Consider the following 10643-nt stretch of genomic DNA (forward strand, 5'->3'; position numbering starts at 1 on the left):
GAGGCATCAGTTTTAAATTAGAAATAACGGCTAACAGTTTTTTTTTCAGTCCTCTAACGATGGCTCTAGATACTTCAGTCTTGTTGTACATTATATGATGCAAGATCAGCTCGTCCTGACACAACCTGGAATTGTCTTTTGTGATAAATAAGGGCCCCCCAGAAGCAGCACTAGACCTAACCTGTCTTTGTGATTTACTACCATTTCCATTTTCTTTTAAAGTGTAGTTTGTTGGTGATGGGTATGTGGTCTCTGACCCAGCCTTCTGTGTTTAAAGGTATGTCTTGCAGCCATTTTATTTCATTTTAAGTGTGTTTCCCTACTGTTCCTGAACGTTTGGTTTCCTGAACAGCAGTGGTCTAGATTCTCTTTATCTAAGCGAATTTATCCAGGAGTTCTGTCACCATCACCCCAGCAGCAGCTGAAAGGTCCTGTTTCCGCTCTTTAGGGAGGGGGGTCTCTGAGGGGGCCTAACTCTTGCCACTGAATGGATTTGCTGAGGAAATAATCTCAGTGCAGGGGCACCACGTGTTTTTCATTTATGACATGCCTGCTGGCCACTGGCTGTCAGTTTAGAGTGTTTAGTTTGATCTCCCTGAGAGTTAAGTATCTAATATGCTGATTTTAGTTTAATTGTTTATTATAATCATATTTCTTAGCATCAATGATTTTCTAGATGCTGGTCTTTTTTTTCTTTTTTCAAGGGAGGTCCAACAATGGAAGTCACTCTTATACTGTAAATGTGTATCCATAGGGATAATGCAGTGCTCGGTGTATCCTTTAGGAGAAATAATGCTTTCAAACGGGAGGTCTGATTACATATTTACCAGATTTCCTCTGCAAGTTGATGAAACTTTGAACTCCTGTAAAAATTTGTGTTTGGTTCACACTTGCATTTAATGCCCAAAAAAACACCTTGACCCTCCCTCTGAAAAACTGACGTCCATGAGTCCCCAAAACACTCTTGAGGAGTCTGTCCTCCTTACAGATGACACAGAGACACATACGAATCAGTACAAGTATAAAAGGACCCAGCGATGTCTGAAAAGTGCCAATTCTTTTCAGACCAAAGACGAAACCCAGGATAAAGGGCTTCAGTGAATGTGGTGTTGAAGGTGTGGAGGTGGATCAGCTTGCCGGAGGACACTCTGAAGAAGGACAGAGTGCCAGCAGGACAGTCCACATATACTGCTACTCTGCCAGAGATGGAGGAATAAGTGGATGGGATGGATGTTATGATGTTGTTGTGGCAGACAGAGTAACCTTTACCAGAGCAGAACAGACACCAGGACTGATCATTCTCCCCAAAAATACAGACACTACTGGGTCCTGTCCTGCTGATTCCTCTGTAACTCACTGATATATACACTTCCCCACTCCACTCAACCTCCCAGTAACAGCGACCAGTCAGATCATTTCTACACAGCAGCTGAGGACAGGTTTTAAATCTGTCTGGATGATCAGGATATGACTGATTATCCTCAGCAAAAACCACCGTAATGTTGTTGTCGGACAGTTGTAGGTTTTCGTGCACCGTGTTTGTGTCGAATGTGAGTCCACAGGAATCTGGTGGAGAGAACAAGGCACAACACACCTGCAGTTACTCATCAAACGGCTGTTCACAGATGCAAAGTATGATTGAAATATGTGAGTGGTATCAAGTTTTGAAGATGATAGAATGTGTGCTGCTTTTCATGACTTGAGTAAAAATCACACTTACACTTTCTCAGACCTGGTTTCAACCATCGGGCACTGCCAGGCTCCAACCTGGAAGCAGAAGGAGGTTCAGACAAGCAAATCCACTGTAAGCATTGTGTTTTCTAAACTGCTGTTCTAGATATGAGACAAATCTGTGGAAACAATAACAGAAGAACTGTAACTTTTGTCCATGACAAACAACTTGTTTCTTCTGAGTTGAGGAACAAGGGTCAGCAAGGGTCCCAACGATCAAAATCCAGTGAAATATTTAATTCCAAACACATTACATCTATAAAGCTCCAGGGAACACTTCAAATTTGCCACCGCTGTTTCCAATATCCCACTGTATTTTATGTAAGAATTCATTTTTATTAATGAATTTCTTCAATTGTGACACATCAAAGTGGCGAACGCACCCTGACCTTTTGAACAATTGACACCTTTTTGGCCAATTACGACCTTCCATTGACTATTCCCAGCCAGTAATAGCCAATTAGAGCCTGAGTTCTGATGTATCTATTCATATCTATCTTTTATTTAATTGTCATGTTTTTTTTATTTCATAAATGGTCATTTGTTTTATGTCCTTTTTCGAGGATCATGTACATTGTGAAGCTGGCTGTTAATGAAAGTGTTTCTGTGACATTTGGCATTTGGCCCATGTGGATTAGATTAGAACATACTTTGGTTATTTCAGTGCAGAAAAATATATATCAAGCTTGTGTTGTGTATCGCCATTCAGCTAAAAAATATCGAGGTATGATATTTGGTCCACATCAACCAGCTCTAGCTGACTGTGACAGATAAAAAAACTCCCTCATTATACCTTTATCAGGCTGGTTGTCTGTGGCTGCAGAAAGCCTCTTCATACCTGAGAGTGTCCAGTCTCCATTGTGGATTATCCAGTCCAGTAGACAGCAGCTTCACTCCCTGTTCTCCTGGATGATTGTAGCTCAGGTCTAGCTCTCTGAGATAGGAGGGGTTAGAGCTTAGAGCTTTAGCCAGTGAAGCACAGCCTTTACTTTGGATCATACAGCCAGAAAGCCTGCAAACACCCAAAAAAGAACATGTGATCTGGTGTTACTAATATTGGGTTAATTTGATCACCGATAGAGATGTTCCACCAATACATTGATGTTACTCATTCACCGGACTATTCATCCTCAGTCAGACTGAGTGTTAAAACATTCTGAAAAATGGCTGCCATCATTAGGCGAAATGAAGAAAAAAAAGATATCACAAGATATATATATATCGCAGAAAGAAGGAATATCACAATGTCAGTTTTTTAAAATATCATGCTTTATGATCATGCTATAAATGATTTAGATACCTCTACTTGAATATTTAATTACTCCAAGTACTGCTTCAATACCAGTGCAATAACAAAATGTTTTACTATTGGTGGAAAAATATCGATTGCTGAGTTTATGCAAACATTGACTCATTTGACACTTTAGCACACAACTGTTTTTGTGTGCTAAAGAGGTTTTACACTCATATGCCACATGCAATGGTGTGGATATCAATTAAAAACATACATATCCTTGCCTCAGAGTTTCCAGTAAACAGTGTGGACTCTTCAGTCCATCACACAGCAGTTCCACTCCTGAATCCTGCAGATTGTTGTTACTCAGGTCGAGTTCTCTCAGAGAAGAAGACTGGGAGCTGAGAACTGAAGACAGAGCTTGACAGCTTCTCTCTGAGAGGTTACAGTAAGCCATCCTGTAGAGACAACAATGAACAAGAAGAAAAATACAATATGTTATGAATGTAACTCAGTTTTAGCGCAGCTACACTTAGCTGTGATTTTCAATAAGGCTGTCGGAAGCAATATTCTTTTAATCATCTTGGACTTAAGGCAGAGAGGCATCAGTCAGAGCAGAAAAAGCAGATACCTGGGATTCATTATACTTTGTTTTCTCACAAATCACTCTGTTACCTTACTTTTATTTAACCGTTAGGTTAAATAACCAGTAGGTTTAGCAAATTCACCCGACACTGCACAAAAACACCCGCATTTGACGGGTGGCAGTGCAAATGTCCAACCCTGGTCAGTAGCCTAAACGTCGATGATGTTCTTCTACTGTATCGATGCAGAATCGTCAAATTCCGCTCATCCATTGACCCAAGTTTTTAGTTTTAATCTCAGGCAGCTCATCTTTTAATATTTTTGAGATTCGGCCAAACTAAGGACTCTAATTTAACTAATTCTAATTCACAATTTAACAAAAATGCTCCTTTTTTTGTCTCCTGTTCAAAAGAGCTGTGTATTTATTTTCAATTACATAATTTGCTTTTGTACTTACAGAGCTGTGCTGGAGGCTCTGACCACTGGCAGCAGCCTCAGAAGAGCCTCCTCTGAATCAGAGTATTTCTTCAGGTCAAACACGTCTAGCTCTTTTTCTGATGACAGTAAGATGAAGACGAGGGCTGACCACTGAGCAGGAGACAGTACATCTGTGGAGAGACTTTCATATCTCAGGGAGTGTTGGATCTCCTCTAGGAAAGAGCTATCATTCTGTTCATTCAGACAGTGGAACAGATTGATGCTTTTCTCTGCAGAACGATTCTGACTGATCTTCTTTTTGATGTACCGGACTGTTTCCACTTTGGTTTGTGAGCCACATGCTGTCTTTGCCAAAAGGCCTCCGAGAAGAATCCCATTTGTTGGCAGTGAAAGACCCAGGAGGAAGCGGAGGAACAAGTCCAGGTGACCGTTCGGACTCTGTAAAGCCTTGTCCACAGCACACTGGTGTACATATTTGATATTGTGTTCGTCTTTCATGAAACAAGAAAACCAGGATGTTGTTTTTTCCTCTGACATCAAATTAACACCAGAGTTGATGAATGTCAGATGGACATGAAGAGCAGCCAGAAACTCCTGAACACTCAGATGGACAAAGCAGAACACCTTGTCCTGGTACAGTCCTGTCTCCTCTTTAAAGATCTGTGTGAATACTCCCGAGTACACTGAGGCTGCTCTGATATCCATGCCACACTCTATCAGGTCTGATTCATAGAAGATCAGGTTTCCTTTCTGCAGCTCCTCAAAAGCCAGTTTTCCTAGAGACTCAACCATCTTCCTGCTCTCTGGACTCCAATGTGAATCTGTGTCAGCTCCTCCATCATACTTGATGTTCTTCATTTTGGACTGAACCACCAAAAAGTGGATGTACATCTCAGTCAGGGTCCTAGGCAGCACTTTTCCCTCTCTGGTCTTTAACACATCCTCCAGAACTGTAGCAGTGATCCAGCAGAAGACTGGGATGTGGCACATGATGTGGAGGCTTCGGGATCTCTTGATGTGAGAGAGGATCCTGTTGGCCTGATCCTTATCTCTGAATCTCTTCATGAAGTACTCGTCCTTCTGTGGGTCAGTGAACCCTCTGATCTCTGTCACTATGTCAACACACTCAGGAGGGATCTGATTGGCTGCTGCAGGTCTTGTGGTTATCCAGATGCGAGCAGAGGGAAGCATGTTCCCTCTGATGAGGTTTGTCAACAGCATATCCACTGAGGTGGACTCTGTTACATCAGTCATAGTCTCATTGTTGTGGAAGTCCAGAGGAAGTCGACACTCATCCAGGCCGTCAAAGATGAACACAACCTGGAACTCTTCAAACCTGCAGATTCCTGCTTCTTTGGTTTCAGAAAAGAAGTGATGAACAAGTTCCACCAAGCTGACCTTTTTCTCTTTCAGCACATTCAGCTCTCTGAAAGTGAATGGAAATGTAAACTGTATGTCCTGGTTGGCTTTGCCTTCAGCCCAGTCCAGAGTAAACTTCTGTGTTAAGACTGTTTTCCCGATGCCAGCCACTCCCTTTGTCATCACTGTTCTGATTGGTTCTTTTCTTCCAGGTAAGGCTCTGATTACGTCTTCTGGTTTAATGGTTGTTTCTGGTCTGCTTAGTTTCCTGGATGTTGTTTCAATCTGTCTGACCTCGTGTTCTTCATTGATCTCTCTGGTCCCTACCTCTGTGATGTGGAGTTCTGTGTAGATCTGATTCATTAGAGTTGGGTTTCCTGCTTTGGCAATCCCCTCAAACACACACTGGAACTTCCTCTTCAAATTAGACTTGATTTTACGCTGACAACTTGGAACAAATAATTCTATAAGAACACACAAGAAATAAGATCATCTGTTAACAGTTCAACCTTATTTTCCTGAAGTAAAATAATCTCTCTTTATATATTTTAGTGGTTATCATTCCCTTGAAGTCAGGGTACTTGGTTACATTTTTATGGTCTACCTATTAAATATAACTTATGATAATGCGTTAGGAGGATTCACTTCAGTGTCTTTAGCGGTAGGCATGGTTGGTAGGAGGAGAAGCAGGGTCAGTACTGATGACACACTTGAGGGGGGTGTGGTGGCTCTGTCTCTGTAATCTTCATTAGCAGCACCTGCAGAGGAGCCGGCGGAAATTGGTTTTGAGTCGAAGAGACGCCACGAGGGAGACGCGAGGACGCAGACACCTGAGAGACTGAATCTGAAGTAACGTTTGTCTTTTGTTTCAGCACTTCACGGGTTCTTTTTGCACATGAACTAAACTGATATGAAAGAGAGGGCTGGCAGAGGAGATCGTACCCAAGTGACTACGTGGATCGGGCTGTCCGAGTGAGCTGGTCGCGGCACGTACGAGGATCTTAGCGGTGAGTCATCCACACGCACCCCTCAAACAGACAGGACAGTTGCACACACATTCAGGTAAGGCAGGATATACCTTCACATTTACGCAACACGTAAGGAGAGGCATTAAGTTACGGGCTCACTGGCCTTAGTGTCAGGCGCAAGGATAGCATTTAGCGGTAGGTTTGTGTAGCGGCGTAACAATAACCAATAAAAGCATTAGTGCCATATGCTATCAGTTGCAAAATGTAAGGCACTGGAGACCTCTGAGGAACTGGGATAATAACTATCTAAAGTGAGCGCTGAGACATGAACTGTCTTTTTTTACAACTAAAATTTCTTGCAGCAAATATGTGGATCACAAGGGTGATTGAGACCTGCTGGTGAACCTCAGTCCCCTAAGGATTGATTGTCTAAATGAAAAGTATCGGGGCACTTGAATAGTGTAGGGACTATGCCAGAAGGGTGAATCGAAGTCCCCGTCATCGGAGTACGAAAGTCAATCTGATTAGGAATAGTTTTAAACCACAGCATGTTGGACCAATGTGGGGGTCAACAAAATGACCCCTAAGACCCGAAGTCCTTAGAGAAGGGGTTGGAATATAATGAAAGGATTTCATGCATAGAGCAGACTGTCCACTCTATATCTAAAGTTTTGAGTTTGACTATAAATGATTGAAAATGAAGTGCTTTTCCAAATAATATCTTGTTAAACGAGAAGCCATGGAAATTAGCTGTTGCTCTTAGAGGCTATAATATAATATATATTTTGATCTCAATACCCATTAGTAAATAGTAGATTAACAAGGCAATATAAAATGTTAAATTCTCTTACTGCTCTGCAGACATTCAGCCAGCTCCCCCTGCTTCATTCTCTTTAGGAACTCTACTGTGATCTTCAGGAACGCCTCTCTGATATTTGTCTTCTGCTGTTCTTCCTCACCACCCAAAACGTCTTCATACTCCCTCTGACTCTCAAAGCATTCTGGGAAATCTGGACTCAGAGCTCTCTGGACCTTCTTCAGCTCATTCTTCACAAAAGTGACAATGTTCTCCTCCAGTAGCTGGAACAGAATGATAGACGGACAAAGCCATTCAACCAACATCAGATCCAGCTTGGGAAGACAGACAATCGTTTAGTCTATAAAGAGGTTATTGAGTACAAACAATGTAACAGAAGTCGCTGTGCCAGTACAGACCATAAATATTGAGTGTAGGTCAGGTTGATGCTGCAGGGCAGACTGACCCCTGGAAGTCTTTGAGCTCTCCTGGTCGACTCTGTGGAGATAACAAAGAATTTTACAAAGCAGTTAAATATACGCAGAAGGCCTAGAGCTTGAACTCCGATCGAGTCAGAGGACCCAGATCTGCTGTAGCTGTTTTTATCCATCCCTCGCTGAGGTATACATTTCTTCAGTCTTTTTTTCAGATCATCATGCAGGAGACACTGAGACGCAGTGCTCGCATTTGGTGGATGCACACGCTGTCATGGGATGTAAAAATAGGAACTGGACTCAAAATGCAGAACCAAAAAGAAAACTATTTATTTAAAGAAAAAAGAAAAAAAAGAAAACTTCAAAAGAGGAAACAAGGAGCCACAAGGAAAATACTGGAAACACTGGTAAGAAGTCTGGCATGTATGATTGCGATGTGTGTTCTGTTTATCTGTAGCTTTACCTTTATGTTGTTGTCTTTATGATTTGTGTGTAATGTTGCAATGTCTGTCAGTCTGTCCCTACTGTTCTGACCCTTCTGTCTTTTTTTAACAAATGTACAGTGTCTTTGAGTTTTGAAAATTCTAGTAAATAAAATGTATTATTATTATTATTATTATTATTATTATTATTATTATCATTATACTAAATATTCCCTTTCTTTCATAACCTGACTCCATCGTTTGTTAGAACTTACTGCTGATAAACATGTGGATGTCCTCCATCAAAGTTTAAGATTTCAGCCTTTGACCAGTCGCTCTTAAGGGATAGACAGCTGGGATCAGGACAGTCTACTTTCTGCGGCAGATTCCTGAAACAAGACCAGCACACATTAATATTCATGCTGGATGAAAACTAATTACAATTATTTTTGGAAGAAGAAAGCGACTACCTCCCATCAACAGATTGTTTAAAATTAAGAGGAATCATCATTGATGTATCACTCTTTATGGACAAACAGCTAGGAATATGTTCAGGTCCAAGAGGGTCTGCTGAGTGATGCTGTGGTCTTTAAAATAACACGTTTCTAGAGTGAGTAAGGATGGTGGATCATGTGAGACAGTCTGACAGGTAGAATAGTTGTGGATAGACTCACCTCGGAGCTTCAGGTTCCTCATAGAGAGTTGTTTTAAAGGGAGGGGCTCCTTCCTCTCCCTCCTCACACTGATCCATATCAGAGCCCCACCTTATAATAAACACCTGCAGGAAGGGGTCACGCATCATCTCATCATTCCACATGACAAACACTCAGAGCTCACCCACCTAAATACAGTCACATGACTGTGGAGATGTTGTTGCACTTTGATCTGCAGTGTTATATCTATAAAACCACATTCACAAAACTGTTTGAAGACTAGAGGGAAACACGTCCTGATACTTTTTACAAGCCTTTCTTTATGGATGAAATGACTTTACTTCTATTGCAATTTAAAAAGCTTTTTATGATCTGTGTTTTTTCTATTTATCTAACTCTTATTAAATCCAGTGAGAGCTTGCAGTGTCAGCTCATTTAGTGACACCAAATCAATCATTTGGTGTTATTTAATGAGCTGCTATTAAATGATTTATTTATTTGTTTAATTAACAGGGACACATGCAGTAAACATTGCTTCATATGTTAAATACAAAGCAGATGCCATGTATACAAGTTTCTAGCTTATTGGCTAATTTGCAACCCCTGTCCCTGGCTAGGCTTTTAGGATTAAAACTGAATTATGAGACTAAAAGAAATACACAAACAGTGATGCTATACAAATACAGACATTATAAACTCAATACAAAGTTACATACTGCGGTTAAGAGGCCATCAGAGCCCACTGTGCACTGTGGGCATTCTGCCTGTTGAAAGTTATTGTGCTAATAAATCAACCTTTGAAACTAATATTTAAAGGTAAAAAATGTAATATTGTTGCTTTAAGTCCAATCATTGATTACCACTGGGAACATTCATCGACACTTACTCTTGCTTATTATCAGAAATCCAAACCTTCAGCTGCTTCATCTCAGACTGTTTTATATCATTGTTCACTGCAGCAGTAAATGTGACCTCTCCACTTATTTCACACAGAGGTTCTTTTGATTAGTTTTGAACAAGGTGTGTTCTTTGAGGGGCTGCCCATTTTATTAAAATATTATTCGAATTGCAATATGGCCAATGACTATGACTGAAACTACAGTTCAAACATGTCATGTGACATAACATAAGTCACATGATCCTAATTTTAATAGCTTTAATAGCTAAGAGTTTTTAGGATACTGATGCCAGAATCATTAATGTCTACAATAAAAACAAAAACCTGTTATCGGCTATAAGTGATCATTTACAAAATGATCTTTTTTTAAAATGGATCTGGTATGAACTGTAATCATGATCTGTTTATGGTATGCAGGTATAGGTATCATCCTCTCTTCTACTTGATTGTAAAAAAGAAAAAGATTAGTGAATCTTACCCGTATTCTTTAGAAATGACTCAGCAGCCAGCCCGAATTTAACGTTTTCACTGATCCAGTAAATGTTTAAGGACTTCCTGTTGTTAAAGCTGCTGCTGAATCTGACATCCATTGAAGGAAAAATTACTTTTAGCAGAGCTTTGAACTCTTACTGTGGCTTCTACTGAACTAAATCACACAACATAAACAGAGTCAAACAGATCAGTATAATTTACAAACCTTCACATAGAAAGAAGAAGCTGCGACACGAAGACCTCACAGAGTGAAACTAAACTTGAGGACAGGGAGTGGCTGGATGTCACAACTATGGGCGTTATGGCAACAATGAAAACAGTTAATAAAATCACTGCAGAATTAAGTGCACTGCTCTAACATCATGCTCAAGCACCAGTTTAAATCATACTAGTGCAGACTGTTGACTGTAGAAGGTGCTTCTACTTAAATTATTGGCATAATTACTATAAGAATGATTTCAGTCTGTCTATCTCTTTCTCTCCCCTGGAGTTTGAAGAACAGGGAAGCACTCACCTATATCCTTCACAGGAGTTGTTGAGTCGTGTATCAGGTGAGAGAATCCCCTGAGATGCTGAAAGTTCTGGACATTGTTGGGCTGTCTTGGCTGACACACCTCTTCAGTAGAGGTCTGG

General features: G+C 40.7%; 1 protein-coding gene across 2 annotated transcripts; it reads right to left on the reverse strand.

The window, feature by feature from the left end:
• Positions 1–619: 619 nt before the first annotated feature.
• Positions 620–10259, reverse strand: LOC132982252 (NACHT, LRR and PYD domains-containing protein 3-like). Of its 2 annotated transcripts, none has more exons than XM_061048616.1 (11): positions 9997–10259; positions 8642–8745; positions 8438–8554; positions 8243–8356; positions 7531–7609; positions 7167–7395; positions 4008–5811; positions 3250–3423; positions 2570–2743; positions 1721–1767; positions 620–1566 (listed from the first exon to the last, which is right to left on the reverse strand). In XM_061048616.1, the coding sequence occupies exons 2-11, from the start codon at positions 8716–8718 to the stop codon at positions 983–985; spliced, it is 3399 nt and encodes a 1132-aa protein (XP_060904599.1). In that variant the 5' UTR covers positions 8719–8745; positions 9997–10259; the 3' UTR covers positions 620–982. The 2 variants fall into 2 exon arrangements, with proteins under 2 accessions (XP_060904599.1, XP_060904600.1); XM_061048617.1 differs by having other exon boundaries at positions 1343–1594.
• Positions 10260–10643: the final 384 nt, after the last annotated feature.

Source organism: Labrus mixtus, chromosome 10, assembly GCF_963584025.1.
Source record: "Labrus mixtus chromosome 10, fLabMix1.1, whole genome shotgun sequence".
NCBI classification, from domain to species: Eukaryota; Metazoa; Chordata; class Actinopteri; order Labriformes; family Labridae; genus Labrus; species Labrus mixtus.

Coding starts and splice junctions, on each gene's coding strand:
- LOC132982252 (XM_061048616.1), bottom strand. CDS start 8,718: ATGGATCAGTGTGAGGAGGGAGAGGAAGGAGCCCCTCCCTTTAAAACA. Junction 8,555..8,641: donor GAGGAACCTGAAGCTCCGAG/GTGAGTCTATCC, acceptor GTTATTTTAAAG/ACCACAGCATCACTCAGCAG. Junction 5,812..7,166: donor GGCTGAATGTCTGCAGAGCA/GTAAGAGAATTT, acceptor GTGTTCTTATAG/AATTATTTGTTCCAAGTTGT.